The 17,517-nt window shown below is 28.7% G+C and overlaps 1 protein-coding gene across 2 annotated transcripts; it reads right to left on the bottom strand.

Moving 5' to 3' along the window:
* Nucleotides 1-274: 274 nt before the first annotated feature.
* Nucleotides 275-17,429, bottom strand: LOC135959940 (endoplasmic reticulum metallopeptidase 1). Of its 2 annotated transcripts, none has more exons than XM_065511089.1 (10): nt 17,157-17,429; nt 4,815-5,510; nt 3,774-3,858; nt 3,426-3,701; nt 2,794-3,358; nt 2,548-2,732; nt 2,333-2,476; nt 888-1,096; nt 537-819; nt 275-471 (listed from the first exon to the last, which is right to left on the bottom strand). In XM_065511089.1, exons 2-10 carry the CDS (start codon nt 5,486-5,488, stop codon nt 304-306), a joined length of 2,589 nt encoding a protein of 862 aa, XP_065367161.1. In that variant the 5' UTR covers nt 5,489-5,510; nt 17,157-17,429; the 3' UTR covers nt 275-303. The 2 variants fall into 2 exon arrangements, with proteins under 2 accessions (XP_065367161.1, XP_065367162.1); XM_065511090.1 differs by lacking the exon at nt 17,157-17,429 and adding an exon at nt 16,681-16,943.
* Nucleotides 17,430-17,517: the final 88 nt, after the last annotated feature.

The raw sequence follows: 17,517 nt of genomic DNA on the forward strand, positions 1-17,517 counted from the left end.
TAAATAAGTAGTTTGTTTTTTAAATCAAATCGTTGTGTAAATTACATTATATCTAATTAAATGAGTTTTCTTAAGGACTACATACATAAATACATTATTATACATAATTATATTTTTTTGATTTCGTATAAATTAAAAAGGTGTAAAGGACAATGTTTGTTATATTCTACAGATTAAATCTTTCGTTCGTGCATTGTTCTAAACACTTTGTTCATTTCCAGTGGCAACACAAATAAATCACTAAATAAATATAAAACTAAAGCTAACGTGGGTTTTTGTTTTTTTTTAATCTCGCATTTAAGTTTATAATCTCCAACTTTCGAAAGAACTCGTCCAAGCGCTAACATAAGCCCAAGCGGGAAAGGAGGCCAAGAATTGTCTAAAATCATTGGTATTATAGATTTCATCATGGATCTTATGGCCAATGATGGCTATATCAAATGTTGAACCAGACCAGTCGGCACTTTCACGCTAAAAAAAATACAAAATCATAAGAATCGTTAGCCAAAATCTGGTCAGATTTTTAATTTACATACCTCAAATTCCAAATTAAATCTTAGGGGGGTAGGATCTAAGGCATACGAGAAGTAAACAAAATAAGGAGGCTCAAATTTCTCTTCCAAAGGCATTTTGTTAAAAGACCAATCCACCAATTTGGTATCCGCCAAGGGTTCTATAAACATGCTCATATGATCGGGTCCTGATATTTCCAGCGTAAATAGAACATTGCGTGAGGAGGTCTGTTTTTTCGATATTATTTGCATTTTAGGCCAACCCTCTCTATTGGGTGCAGAGGCTGGTACAAAGAAACTTTGTTCTCTGCAATAGAAATATTGAAATTATTAATTTGTCAACATCCATTAGTGACATGCAATTTGAATACTTACTTCCAGCCCAACCATCTGGTACTGTATATGGGATAGCCGCACATTAATTCGGTATCACAATCGGCTTTGCCGGATTTTTCGAGATTTACATTTTCAAACATGTAATCAATGGTGTGTGGACGACGGTCAACGGGCACCACATAGAAACCAGAATCCTGGCGACGTACTGTCATGGATGGATCACCATCGTGGAAAGTGCGTGTAGTATGCTAGAGAAAAATAAAATAGAAATATTATTTTTAACAGAATTTCAAAAAAAAATAATTTATTTTTTCCATTATACATTTTTATTCGAAACTTTTATATGAAATTAAAAATTTTATTCGAAAATCTATAATACAATTACAGAATTTTCATTAAAATATAGAATTTCTTAACAAAATAAAGAATTTTCAAAATTGAAAATAAATTGGAAAATTTTAATTAAGAAAATAATAATTTCCAATTCGAAATTAAAAATTTCAAATGAAGTTGCTTTCGAAATTAAAAAACTAAAATTTTTTTCAATCCAAAATTTTAATTTAATTTTTAAAATTCAAAATTTGTGTTATAAATTGAGTAAAGTTTAAAAAACTATATATTATTTTTGGAAAATATAAATTTCTAATTCGAAATTGTGAAGTTTTCTGTTAGAAAAATTTGGAATTTCCAAAAGAAATTGAATATTTCTATTCGAAATTAAGAATTTTTTTTAAAAGCATTAGAATTTTCGTTCGAAATGAAAAATTTACTGCCTGTTCCACGATGTTGAAAGAAAAATGAGTCGAAAAAATTTTTATGAAAAACACTCAGTTTTTTAAATTATTTCGAATGGTTTCATACAAATTTATATTTGAGAATTAATTTTCAAAATGTTTAAGTTTACTCGAAATAAAGAATCTTTATTCCAAAAAATTTACTCAATTTCTATTCGAAACTGGACATTTTTTAACAAAATTTCTGTAAAAAATTGTGTTTAAAACTTAAATTGGATTTCAAATTGAGAATGTATGTTCAATAAGTGTGATTGATTTAAATTTTTAATTTGAATTAAGACTCAAGGCGTATTAACAAGGTGAGTGCATAAAATCAGCTGTTTCTTAATCCACTTTCGATCGGAATGGAATTCTGTGACAGGCATGTATCCAATTGGGTAATTTCCATTCGAAATTGAAAAAAATAAATTTCCCTTCAGTATTTTTATTTATATTCATATTTGTTATTTTAAATTTAAAGTTTTATTCAAAATTAAAAATTTTCATTCAAAATTTTAAATTTGCATGAAAAATTCTGAATTTCTATTTAAAATTTAAAACTTTTCTTCTAAATTTTAAATTCCAAATTCAGAATTTTTGTTTGAAAATGAATTTTGTATTTAAAACTATTCTCGGTAATTTCAAAATTCCAATTCAAAATTTACAAAACCTATTCAAATTTATATTCTTTATTTTATAATAAATACTTACCACAGCATAAAACCTTTGTGGAGCATCTTTTTCAGCGTATGGAAATCCAACGGGAGTAGCCGCCAAAATAAGGAATATTACGAAAATTGCACCAAATAATGAAATAATAGTTTTTGATTTCCGGAACAAGCACAACAAAGGCACCTGTAAATATTCATAAGAAAAGCAAAACACCTCAATTTATAAATTTCATCAAAAAACTTGCAAAATCTTACCAAGAAAGGAGCAAATAATAAACACACCAAAACCGTGAAACCACCAATTAATAATTCTGGATTAGAATTTGCACCATCACGTCCCTGCATGGGTATGAAAATGACATAGAAGGCATAGCAGAAGTAAGTGTATAAAAGGAATGGGAATATCTGGCAAACACAATGAGGTATAAGCCATAGGAAGTCTATAAAGAAAAATAAACACAATTTTATTTATATAAAAATTATTAGCAAAAAAAAACTCACTTTTCTTATGGAAACAAGTAGCAATATTCAAGATCACTGATAACGTGTAGAAAGCAATGCTTAACATTATCAGAAAGGCCGAACGTACGCCGAATGAGATCATGATGATGGTTATTATGGTCAATATCAAGCAATGGGCATGCATCAATAATTGCAAAGAATAGGCCAAGGGCAAACCATGTTCTTTGGTGTAACTCAAATAAATGGCTGGCAATATGCCCAGTATAAAGAATATGGGACAGAAATATAAACCAAATACAATCCAGGTTTGTTTGAACCAAGTCATAGATAAACTAACCGCATCCAAGAACCAGGCTATGAATATAGCTATTAAAAGGGTTAAAACCACGGCAGCAAGTTGAATGATAAATAAAATGCAAAATTTGGTAAATATACGGCGTCTAAACATGCCCGTCTGATGGGCCATATTCCAAATGTAGGCCAATAAGGTGACTATAAAAAGAACACACACTGTAATGTTAATAATAAGGCCGGTGTCTTCGGAATAGTAAACAATAAACCAGCCTAGAACATCATAAAACACCATGTGACCTTCAGCATGTTTCTGCAGAAAGATTAAAGATTTTAGATTTAGGAAATTAAGCAACATTACAGTATTAGTTACTACTTACAGCTGGATCTTCCAACTCAGGAGCATTTGCCAAAGCTTTAACCAAAGCCAATACATTATCACCAGTCAATTGATATGTTTTTCTGGGTATGGCATTAAAACGATCATATTTTGTGTGATACACGAAACCATTGTATGTGTGAGCCATATCCAAACCGGGTATATTACCAAAGTCACGGAAAATTCTATAATCTGTTTCGGAGGGTACAAAACCATTTTGAAATAATTCTTCACCAATTGTAGAGGCATATGGATGTACGATATTGGCGCCATAGTACTAAATTAATTGAAATAATAAAAAAAAATATGATTCAAATGTAAATTGACTATGAATTTAAGTAATAATTACCTTCATTAGCCAAGGATGGTCGGGACCAGATTGAAAGAGAATTTCCCGACCGCCAGAACCAGCTGAATCTAAATTGATAACAGCCCTAGAATAAGAAAATAAATAAAAAGTTAGAAATGATAAAAAATAAACTTAATTTAAACAAACTGATTGACCAGCCAAGAATAGAAATAAATTAATTGTGAATTCAATTTGCAAAATCAAATTAAATATGTATATAGGTACTCTTAATAACTCCATGAAAGCTTTAGCACGAATTAATTCATAGGCTTAATTCCTTAATACTTCAAACGTATTAAATTCATTCCTTATTGAATCATTCAAGAGTTCTGTAACTCCAATCCATTACATTAATTTGTAATAATTTGTACAAATAATCACTTTAAGTTACGGGATTCCGTTCTATTACTTTTAAAAACTTGTAACGAGAGAGCAAGAGAGTGTTAAAAGTGAAAGTTCGTAAATAGAGAACATGATATTTTTTACTGGACATTTTTTTCCAGTAAAAAATATCAACATAAAAATATGTTTAAAACATATGGTTGCAAATATAAACAAAACTAAAAAGTGGAAAATTAATACAATTTACAAGTTTGCAAAGAAAAGATGTAAAGTAACACAAAACAAACGTTTTGAATTGATTTATAATGAAATACAACTTATTTTTACAAATTGTTGTTCGCGTACTTTTTTAGGTTATTTTTCAGATTGAGAGTAATTTATTTTTACTCTCTAAAATAAAGTTACTGCAAAGTACGCAAACACATCTATTATGAAATTTGTTGAATGATTAAATTTGTCTTCAAGTAAATTTTTTCCAATGCATTTTGTAAATGATTAAAGGCAAACCAAAAACAAAACTGAATGAAGGACAAATATTTGCAATAAATTTGGATTCGATTTGAAATAACAAAAACTGAATCATTCAAAATGGTTGGGCAAGTTGTAACAAATTTGGAATTGATAAGGTCCGGTGCCTTGACAAAAATTTTTGTTTCCTTGTTAGGAAATCTAAAAAATATAATTTTTCATTTGACTTACTTTACACTACTCGCCCATTTGTGTTGAGTAATAAAAGCATGGGATCCCTGCAACGGATTCTCTTCGGCTCCATTGAACAGAAAGATAATTGGATGCATCAGCTCAGTCTCATATTTCGTTATAATACGTATAGTTTCCAACATGATCACAATCATCATGCCAGCATCACCAGCACCCGAACTGCCAGGCACCGTATCATAATGACTATTAATCAAGAGAGCAGAAGTGCTGTTGCCATTTCTTGGTGAGATTTTAACAACAACATTTTGTATGCTTTGATAACAATTAACCATTTTCCAGAGAACATAATTGCCCGAAGCTATTTGAACATCCTCCTCAATGTCGAACAGATCCAAACGTGCATCATCGCGAATCTTCGAAATTTCCCCTAACAGAAAGGCCACAGCTGATTGTTCGTTGGCTGGGCTACCCACAACTTTGGGACCGATTTTCGTGAGTCTAAGTAAAGTATTTTCGGCACGTTCTCCTATAAAGCGGCCCGGATGATTTGGCTCATCGGCTATGTTAAGGGTATCGGGCATATGATGAAAACTGGGTATAACGGCCAGGTAGAAGAGTAGAAACCAAAACGCTATAAACACCGGAGCCCAATACCAACCAAATTTACTGCGGTTGTATATAATTTTCATATTCTCATACTTGGATTTCATCATTGTTAGGCAGCAGAGTGTTTAGCTGAAATGGAACAAAAATGCAATACAATTAATTTCACATTCAAAAAGTTATTATGGGGGATTATAATATTCGTTAATTATAAAGTGGTCTTTTTGTATAAGACCGCTATGCAATTAAATAATAATAAAATTATAATTGAATCATAAATTCATTTAGTGTTTGATAACAGCCATTTATATGATGTGTCTAAAAATATAACGCCAGCCCAGCCATCTCTTTAATAATCTTATTCAAAGTGTTTGCTGTGGGTCGTCAAGTGTTGATCGAGGATTTTATAGAGGTGTGTTGGCTATTGATTTCTAATCTTTAAAAAAATTAAATTTCAGGTTATAGAACTTGTTTTTCTTGTTTTTTATCTGTGCAATAGAGTTTAATTGCATTGGTTAAATTTAGTTGAAACTTTAAATAAGTAACAGTCCCTTAGTTTGAACTGATGATTAAAATTCGACTTTAGTCTTTATTATAATTGCGATTAAATGTTTTTAATCTATTATTATAATGGTAATCATAAAAAATATATTGATTAAATTTGTATGAATAACAAATGAGGTTTATTAAGGAAATAAGAAATAAATACTACAAAAAGTATTGGAATTTTTACAAAAATTCTATTAAAGCAATAAATATTATATCATTATCAGAATTTAAATATTTTTCCTAAACTATTGTTGATTTCCAGACAATTCTACTGATATAAAAAACTAATTCTTATTTAATATATTATTGCTAAACTCGTAATGGTAAATAAATTAAATCTAAACTATGGTTTAAATTTGCAGACCTTGAATATTTCTCAACATATTTCCGTTTTGTTAAAAAGACAATTCCCTATAGATTAAGATTTTGCTATAATTAAATGTGAAAAATCTTAATTACTATATAATTTTCGTCAAACATTTATTATCAGGTCTGTCACAGGATTTGTACGAAAGTGAAACTAATCCTATGTTGCAATTCATAGCATTTTGTGTCTTACTTTTTCGGCTATAAAATCTTCACATACCTTAAGGCGCAACTTAAAATTTATTTAAAACACATATTGTTATTTGTCGCTCCTAAAAGTATACATGAATATTTGCTTTATCATTTGAAAGTGAAAGTTTTGTTTTTGTAGCTTGTTTTTATTTTGCTTTTACATAATGAATTGAAAAAAATGACTAAATCCATTTCTAATAGATTTGAATTGAAGATAAATTTAATAATTTAAAAAATGTTATCAAGCTGTTTTGTTTGTAATGGATTTGTATTAAAGATAAATAACTTGAATGATTCAATAGAGAATGAATCTCAAATGAATGAATTCAATTAATTTGAAATACTAAAGAATTAAACCTATCAATTAGTTCGTAATGACAATAAAGTTATTTTGAGAATTAAATCAAGAATTAATTATCTTGTAACTTTGTATACAACATTTGTGATCTACAAAGTAAATTTGTTTACCTTGCCAGCTAATTTTCCGTTTAACTGTCATTACTTTTTACTTTTCTGAAGTAGTCTACCATAGACCTTTGTTCAGATTTCCTATTTACATTTAGCTACTTAAGTATTGCATTTGATTTAGATTAGATTTTAACAAATTTCTTTTTAACCAGACAATCAAAAATATTATTATACTAATTGTGATTAAACAATGTTTGTTTGCATTAATCACATTTCAAGATTATATGCAACCTGGGGTGGCTTTCATTGGTTTCTTATAAGAATTATAAGAACAAATAAATGACTTTAGATTAGATTTTGCTGTAGAAAATGTGTTATTTTATTAATCGAAAGTAAGATTATCAAAGTTCGTCTGTTTGTCTGTCTATGTAAATAAACGTGCAATATTTATTGCTATTAACTATTTATTATTTATTACTATTAACTATTAAATACAAAAGTTATTAATAAAAAACTATACCAAGGGCAAAAATATTAAGTAAATGGTAACAAACTGCTTAATCTTTTATCAAGCAGGAAATTCAAGTACTTTATAAGAAATGTATTTCGAAAGAATACAAAATAATATACCACAGTTTGTGAGTAGGGTTCCTAATCGGAACAATTTTTTTTAAAAAATTCCGGGAAATTTCGAGAATTTCTTTACAAGTTTTCTTCTTAACAAAAATTCGCTTAAAACAGGAACATTTAATTTTCGACTAGAACGACTGACATAGAATTCCATTCCGATCGAAAGTGGAATTAATTCCGTATTTCTTCTTTCGGAATGAAAGCACTTTAAGTTTTCAAAGTGGAATTGATATTTCTTTGTAATTATTTGCTTTTCTAAAAATGTTAATCAATTTTTGTACCAAAAACTTAAATTTTGTTTTAATATAAAAAACACTGTAAAATAAAAATCTGAAACACATAATTATTAAATATTTTTGGAATTAATAAATTACACGCAATCTGAAGAAACTAAAACTAAATCGGTCGGAATAAAAACTACGGAATTGAAACCATTTCGAACAAAATGTGTGACAAGGCCTGCTATTTGGTAAAAGGTCATGTTTTTTAAAAACTGAAATTACGGAATATGTATAGGTATTATTCCTTTTATTCTGTGACAATAACACCATAGTTTCCAGATAAATGATGAGCAAAAACGTAAAATTTTTACTTAATGGACCCCTATTTTCAAAAAAAAATACACTGTAGATGTTCGCCTGCAGTCGCTAATCTGTTTACACACATGAAATACTCATCTCTCATAGTCACTCGACTAAAACGAATCTAGAGATGACCACTCTTTCGTCATCAAATGAAATGGAAAGTATTTTTCTATTATTTATGACAAAACAACATAAAATGAAAAGAAAACCAATATGACAATAGAAATAAATCAATATGGTTAATATTGCAAACGTTAATATCACAGCTTACAACCAACAAAAAAAAGAAAGAAGAAAAACTTGTCAATAAAGAAACCACAAACATACACTCACTCATATACAACCAAACACCATCATATTATTCATAAATAAATCCAAAATATTAAACAATCCAACATCATTTCTTTTATGATTCAAATAAACTAAAATAAAAAAGAACACAACAAAAAAACGAGATAAAATGAAAATTTAACGCCATCATTATACACACTCATTCAAATACTTTCATGTTGAAATTGTCTAAATTCCACATGCATAAATAAATTGAAATAAAATCATAAAATTAAATGAAATGAATTAAGTTCACAAAACTTTGTCAACGATATTTAAAAAAAAAGAAAATAATAATAAAACCTAACACAACAAAGAGAACAACAAACAGCAAAACAATAACAAAAAGAAAACAAGAAAACGTTTGATTTTCCCTCTGGCTAATATCAAAGTACAATAACAACAACAGCAACGACAACAACAACAAACATGCATAATCAGTTCATTGTATTTTGTATTTCTTTTCCATAAGGCAACATCGTCAAAACAATAACAACAACAACAAATACTCATATAAAGAACTATTTCCGTGAGTGACGGAGTGAGTGAATGAATGAATATCAATGTTTTGGTTTGCTTGGGATGAATTGGATGAATGACTTGGGAAACGGTTTAAGATATGCAACCTACATACATACATATGGATTTACATATGCATGCATGTTTATTTATGTTTTTTGAAATAAGTTCATATTGCATTAAATGCATTGTACTCATGAGCACTGTACATTAGAGAGCACTAAATTGATATGGAGAACACAACATCCAGCTTAGGGCCATAACTTTCCACATAATTATTCATTTAATTAAGTTTAATCATTCATTAATTAAACGATCATATTATAATATTAGCACAATCATGATATGATTCCACCTCATCCATAATATGGTTATGTAAAAACATGATAGCTGATCAAATTTCTTTTAGATGACATGATCATATTATAGTTGCAGCCACATGACCATATCATGTCATGAATATAAATATAATAATATTTATTCGTAGTTATCATAATTAAAATATAAGAAGTAGTCCGACTCTATTTTTTTAATAGAGTCGGACTACTCCTCACATAAAATGCAAAACAACTTATCATCAAAATTTCGAAATGGATTTTATTATTGATTACGATTAGGGTTTGGGGTTTCCCGGATAATTTAATTTCCCGGGAAACGGGAATAAAAAATTTCATTTCCCGGGATTCCCGGGAATCCCGGGAATGTGTTTTTAACTAGAAAAATAAGTATAAAAGAAAATTATTTTATAAAATTGTGACATTTTCTTAAAAAAAAGAAAAACAATACATTACAATTCAATTGTACCCACATAAAACCAAAAAAAGTTTGTTAAAATATTTGGAGAGCACTTGTTCTATAAAATTATATATTAGCGGTATTCATGATATAGTAGAGTAAAAGAGCAATTAAGTGTCACAAAATTTTATAAATTGTGAATGTATCTTTATAATTCGATGTCGATTAATATGTTAATGGGATTTTTAATGTACTTTTTAGATTCTTTCTTTTGATTTTTATGTTTATGTCCGTCATAGAACTATTTTTTTTTAAAAATTGATTTGTCAAAATTACTAATGCTTTCAATAAGTCATTCGACGAGAAAACTCTTTCGCTTTAAACATGTGTTGGCTTTATCGTTATTAAAGCATTATAAAGACAATCAAAATGTATTCTCCGATTGCTACTTGCTTCAAATAAATCTAATTCCCGCTTAAAATTTTCAGCATTTGATTCTAAATGTTTAGGGCTTTCCTTTTCAATATTGATTGAATATTGTAATTGGTTTTTAAAATTTTGCTCCATTTGTATTTCGGAAACCTCATCATCAACGCTTTGAACAGATGAGGGAACATTGTGTTCATACATTTGCTATCCATAAATTTTTAACATTGTGTTTTTATATTATAATTTATCTTATAATGTTGAAGTTTTTAGGTTTAATTTAATTGAATGAACCGTTTTTTGATAAATCGTAGAATTTTTAGATAACTGCTGTTCATAAAGTGTGTTCATTATAGCATCACCTAACAGAAAAATGGTTTTATTTCGGCTTAATGCTTCTACTGTATCCTTAATGGTGTTTAAAACCTCCACTAATATTTGGAACAAGCCATTCATCAAGCAGAGATGTCATATTTAAATATATTAAAGTAATTTTAATTAATTTTAAATTTTCCGTTTTTCCCGGGAAAAAAATTTAAATTTCCCGGGAATTCCCGACAATAATTTTACGGGAAATCCCGGGATTTCCCGGGCGGGAATTCCCGGACCCCAAACTCTAATTACGATTCACTCATATTACATATGTATTTATGTGTACAAACCCAACAGTTTTTAGGAGACAGTACCGAACTAGTGATTTTACCCATCATTTAGGGTAGGAGCTAGTTACTTCAATAGCCACGTGACTAGTCGTTTTAACACGGGCATGTCCTAGGCAGGGGGTCAATTGTCTCTTTTTGATTACAATGGGACTGTCTGATAGCTGATCGAAAGTAGTCAACGCTTCTGGTAAGTAAAATAAAGTGCAGTACAAAAAAAGTTTGAAGTGACTTCACCATAGGTTACTAAGAGGAACTAAAGTGACTATTGACTTCATGCTATGTTACATGGGATATCAGTATACTTAAGCAAAAATAAAAATAAACTGTATGAGAATTATATCAACACAATTTGTATAAAACCAGTTTGTACGAATTACTCACAAAACGTTTAAAGTGACTACACTCCAGATTACTTAGAGACACTTAAGTGTCAATTGTCTTCACGCTAGATTACTTGGGATATATAAAGTAACCAATTGTCTTCTATCTGCACTACAAAATGCACACACGTGTCAAATGATCCAAAATATATAAATTGGAGTCAGCCAAGTGATAAGACATTTGTGACAATTACAGTATTTAAGGGATACATTGACTACTTTCTTAACTGCTGGAAAATTTTAAACTTTTACTATCAAACATAACCAATTTATAACGAAAATTGAAACTATATCATCAAGTACGTGGTTTTCTTAAACAAAATAACGTATATGCTTTGAGTAATTAATTAATAAATCGTTTTTACATTATTTTAGGTAGTATCCTAATTTTTATACCCTTCACCTTCGTGAGAAGGGTATATATAAGTTTGTCATTCCGTTTGTAATTTCCACAATATAATTTTCCGACCCTATAAAGTATATATGTATATGCTGGATCCTTATAGATAGTGAAGTCGATTAAGCCATGTCCGCCTGTCTGCTGAAATCAATTTTCTGAAGACCCCAGATATCTTCGGGATCCAAATCTTCAATAATTCTGTCAGACATGCTTTCGATATGAGGAAAAAACCAGGACAACCTCGATTTTTGACCTATTTTTGGCCTAATAGTCATTAATATAGACAATATGGATATCTAATGATAGATATTTGCAACGACGTATATAAGACCATAGTAAGTTGGACCTACAATGGGTCAAAATCGGAAAAAATATTTTTTAACCCGAATTTTTTTTTCACCAAAAAAAAAATTGAAAAACAAAAAAAAAATTTAAAAAAATATTCCACTTCAGTGTCAATATTTCATGATATTCAAGCATCCTTGGGGATAAAAATATTTTTTTTTTTTGGATCAGTCTACTGTGATTTCATGTCGAGTTTTTATAGATAGAGAAAACAATTATTGTAATATCAAGACAAATAATTTTACACTTAAAGAAAAGAGTTAAAACAAGTTGTACGACTTCTTAAAGCTAACAAATTATTATTAACCAAAAAATTGTTTGCCATAGTAAATTAAGTAGACATTACAGCTTATAATTTTAGTAAAATCTAATTTCATTAAAAACATTATTTGTAAAATCTAAGTTGGCCTAGAAAGAAGTACTTTTTAGCTTAAAGCTTTTCAAATGTTAAAACGATTTGTCATAAATAAATAGAAAACACAAACAGACTCATTCTAAGTGCATAATAGATATTAATTAGCTAGTGTAAATTTGAGATCATTAATATTTATGTATGTCTATTTTCAGAAAAGAACTAGACAAACAACAAGAAACCTTAAATAAATAAATTAGTTCATTTCTAATTATAATTGACTAGACAAAAAGTGAAATTTAATAGATTTAAAAGACATATTTACAGACTTTTTCTAAAACAAACATTTTACACATGAAATTTTATGTTTAATATTTAATATTTTCTTTAGTGTATTGTAAAATAATTACAATAATTGATGATAATACAGAAAATATACTAAATTCATGCGGGTGACAACTTGCTTTAGAAGACGATATCTCAACATAAGAAATAGCCATATTTAAGAGAATTTACGCAACCATAAACGAAAGAGAAACACAGTTTTCTCAGTTTCCCAAGAAGCGGAGGAGTTGAGTTAAATAAAGACTGAAAGAAGTGGGCAGAGTGTTGTAGTGTGTTTTTATATGACTTTTTAACCTGTATCACCAAAGTGAGATTGTGAAACCATTAAAGTGTGTCAATTCTATAAACATTTTCCTCGATTTTCAAAAAAATCTTATATTTTAATTCACCTTCCAATTGAATGCTACATATGTAGTTATCAGTTAAATATTTGTTTGTTTATGTGCATTACTATTGACAAGATTAATTAATAAAACTGAGAGGCTGACTGTTCTGATCGCAATGATCGCATAAATATGCAGTGAATAAATGATTGAATGGGGTGGTGATGATGATGATATTAATGTTAAATATTTTTGTTTTTTTTATTAAAACAAAAGAGATTCTAGACTAATTGAGATCAGTATTCATTAAGTGTATAGTGTAGTTATGCTAAACAAAAAATAATAATAAATTAAATAAAACTGAAATGACACAAATCAGTAGCGTATTTAATGGAGGCTGTAAGAGGGTTTATATTTACTATAACATCCGGTGTATGGGATTAATAAAGACGATAATTGATCATGTTTTCATAACTATTAATTTCAACGAAATATTTATGCTTGATTTTAAAACACATGAAATAATATTGAAATTTTGTTTATGATTTTTGTTCCATTTATTGGGAAAAATCATTAAACAGCAACTAAAATTATATTGCTACAAATATCTATAGAATTGTCCGACGATTAATTGCAAAATAATTTTTATTTCAAAACAATAAACACAAAATATTTCCCACTCTTTTAACCGTATTGTACATACAACATTCATATGTATATTTTGACAATACTGTCCGACATTTTGCACATAAAAATAAGACAAACACACGAAAATTTTAATAATAATTTGGCTCAAAATTGTTTAAACAAATTGAAATAAGCACATGTGTGTTGTTTTAGGTACACACTCATATATTTTTTTTTGTCAAAATAAAATATTTTCAAAAAAAATAATTTTTTGCATTTTTAGTTGAATCTTTTGAAAAAAAAATAAAAGCCCCATGACATTTTCGCTTAAAAAAATTCACTCATAATTACATGTTTTAAACATTTAATTTTATGAAACAGAAAAAAGAAAAAAACCACAGGAAAAAAATACAGATTTAAAAATAAAATGGATATTTATTTAGAACACTTAAACATAGAGAGGGGGCAGACTAACTAAAAGTGAAATTTAAATGCAACACACATTATAAAAAAGTATTTTTAGTACAACTCGGGATAAGTTGTGCTAAAAAAAATTAAGCAAAAACTTTACACATTAGACAGCTCCAAGAAAATCAAACTGCAATTCACGTACAACATTTTTCGCTATATTTTAATAAAAAACTGTAATAAAAATATGATTTTTTATTTACATTGAGGAAGTTCCTTCACCATAAGTGGCATATATATGAGGGTATATATAGGTTTGTTTTCTATATTTTTCATTTGAGACCCCACAAATTATATACATATATTCAGGATCGTTATAGATAGCGGAGTCCATATAGACATGGTCGTCTGTCCGTCTGTATGTTGAAATCAACTTTTCGTAGCCTCCAAATAACTTACATACATTATTCATACATCAATATATCCGCTATAGATCCGGTTCGAGAAAATCGGCAAACAAATGGCTGAGATATAAGGAAAAAACCAGAACGACCTCGATTTTTTACCTATTTTGGATCTATATCTGGAGTACTAAGATATAGATATTTCAAAGACCTTTGCAACGACGTATATAACGTCATATTAAGTCGAACTTACAATGGGTCAAAATCGGGAAAAATATTTTTAAACCCGAACTTTTTTCAACAAAAAAAAATTAGTTTGATATAACATTTTTTCAATAATAAATTTAAAAAATAAGTTTTACCTAAAAATATATGAAATTTGTATTTTAAAGTATAATTTGTTGAAGTAGATGTATATAAGATTCGGCACAGCCGAATATATCTCTCTTACTTGTTTTTATTCGAACGATCAATACATGGCATTAAAATTTGAAAATGATTTCGGACATATGGCCACTGAGGCTGTTCTTGAAGGGCATTCTGGACGTCCAATTTACGGCCACTATTTCGAGCATTGCTTAGCGTATGTCACGAATAACTCGAACAATGTTGGTCTACAAGGCTGCAATTGTTGCTGGTTTATTAGCATAAATCCGTGAGTTCAAATAATCGAGAGGTGTCAAATCGCACGACCTTGGAGGTCATTTGACAGGTCCATTTCTCGAAAACAAATTATTTTTTTTTTTAAACAAACACAAACTGCGAAGCTTTTATCTTGTCTGCAGAAACACCCAGAGTCTCCGGCAGGAATCGAACTCGCAACCCTTGGATTGATAGTCCAGTACACTATCGTGTAGTCTATCGGGGCAACCAAATATCACCAAATGTTGATGTCAATAAATCGATGATTGCGGTCGCAGTATGGCAAGTAGTGCCATCCTATTGAAACCACATCTCGCCCAGGTCAATCTCATCATTACTTTCAAACAAAAAATCATTGATCATGGTGCATAACGATCTCCATTGACCGTAATGCGCTCTCCGGCTTCATTTTTGAAGAAATAAGGCCCGATTATGGCAACAAATGGTGCAATTTTCTTGATGTAATGGAGTCTGTGGGGTCTGTTTTGGATTGTTATCACTCCATATGTGGTAATTAACAAACCCATTAAGCAAAAATTATCCGATGAACACAATTTTGCGATAAAACAGACGTCTATAAGTTGCGCGCAAATCGATGACTGATTTTCAAAGTAAATTTGAATAAGTGTCAATCCATTCATGCTGATTTGTTAAAGTATATTGATCATAAATGAGAAAAAGTGAGCGCAGTATAACAGTTTGCAAGTTCAATCGGACTTAAAAACAACACCATTTTACAAACAATAAATTGTCAAAGGAATGAATGAATTCAATAGTGATTAAGCCTATGAATTAATTCGTAATGAATTTAATAAAATTTAATTTGATTTTGAAAATTTAATTAAGAATTAATTCATTCGAACATAAACGTATTTAATATAAAAACTATTCCTCTTTTGAATGTTTTTCAAAGTCAATGTGCAATGGGTTAACTATAAAATATCACACTAAAATTTTGCAGAATGTTTTACAATATAAGAAACTATTACAGAAACATTTTTGTAGCAGCCTAATTTCACATGCATACTTGTGAGAGCGAATGTAAGTAAAGCCATTCTAAACTTTATGTTGAAATTTATAGACGATCAAGAGGCCAAACAGTGTAACACATAAATTTACAACTGTTTCGTTATTTTTTTGCAAGACTTAAAATAAATAATTTTATTCAAATTGTTATAAATGTTTCAATGTACATATAACCAACCGCAAGATCAATTTACACTGGCTGCATGACTAAGATTTAAAATTAAATAACAATTTACTTTTAAAAATTCAATATTTTAATGGGAAAACAGAAAAATTTAATATTAAAACTTATTTCTCAAAGTTTAATACAAATCAAACTATATATAGTTTTTTTGGGTTTATGAAGATCGTGACAGGAGATCAGCTTTAAGGGAAATACTAACATTTTAATAAAACTTTTAGTTTAAGAATACTTATGTATATAATTCTGTCTTAGTTTTCTGCAAATAATGTATGTACACATTATTTATGTTGATACTGTTTTAATTAAATTGCATTACAACAGATGTTTGAACCTCAAACAAAGAGCGTACAAAGGTTAATAAATCAGCATAATTGTTATAAAGAATTTTGCACTTTAAACAGAAACAGTTTTTATATCAAAATTAATGTTTTAAAACAGGGTTTTTCTTTTAAATAAAATACTAACGTTTTTTTTCAAATAAATACTTGCTCTTTCAGCAGGGTGTATCAAACTCAAATTGGTCGTTTGTAACAAATTTGTTTCGTTTATTCGTTTGTTTTTTTTTTTGTTTGTGTATTATTACAATAATAATTTATTTCTTTTAGATTTTCTTGCATTTAGTGGGCATAAAAAACATGACTAATTTTCCGACACGACAAGTTGAGGAAAAACAGCAATTAAACGTTGGCTGGCACACACACACACACACTGTCATACATAAATACCGCCACAGAAATAAATATGAGACCAGCAAATAATGACCGCAAAAAATCGTCAAACGAAACACTAAAATCTTGTTTTCTTTAATATTTTAATTTTCTTCTATATTTTTTTTTTTTTTGAAATTTTTGTTTAGGTTTTTAACGAATTATTTATTTTGAAAATTTATAGTTATAAAAATAAAATAATGAAAAAAACAACAAAACAACCGTAATACTAACAATTTGTCGTAACGCGCGCTACGTTAAGATCACGATCTTGCCGGTTTGATGTTTAAAATACTTCTGCTGCTGATGTGATGTATTGAGGGCCAATGAATGCAACAAACGCTGTGTCTGAGATACTTTCTCGCTACTGCAAACAATCAACATACAAAATACACTCTTTTTTTAAATATTATTTCTTTCGTTTCTTCTTTAAACATACATTTCTTAAATACTTTTTTTTTAATTTATTTTACAGAGAGAAAAACTAGTAAAATATTCTCTTAAAATTTAGTTTTACAACGAAATGCACTTAAGAGTTTTTTTCTTTTCTTTGTAATATTTATATTACGATCATGTAAATATCCTTTTTTTACTT

This window comes from Calliphora vicina, chromosome 5, assembly GCF_958450345.1.
Source record: "Calliphora vicina chromosome 5, idCalVici1.1, whole genome shotgun sequence".
NCBI lineage: Eukaryota > Metazoa > Arthropoda > Insecta > Diptera > Calliphoridae > Calliphora > Calliphora vicina.

What these genes read in the sequence shown, in the direction of transcription:
- LOC135959940 (XM_065511089.1), bottom strand. Translation starts at nt 5,488, where the DNA reads ATGATGAAATCCAAGTATGAGAATATGAAAATTATATACAACCGCAGT. An exon ending in AAATGGGCGAGTAGTGTAAA is followed by an intron (nt 3,859 to 4,814) that starts GTAAGTCAAATG and finishes TTCTTATTCTAG; the next exon opens with GGCTGTTATCAATTTAGATT. An exon ending in ACCATCCTTGGCTAATGAAG is followed by an intron (nt 3,702 to 3,773) that starts GTAATTATTACT and finishes CAATTAATTTAG; the next exon opens with TACTATGGCGCCAATATCGT.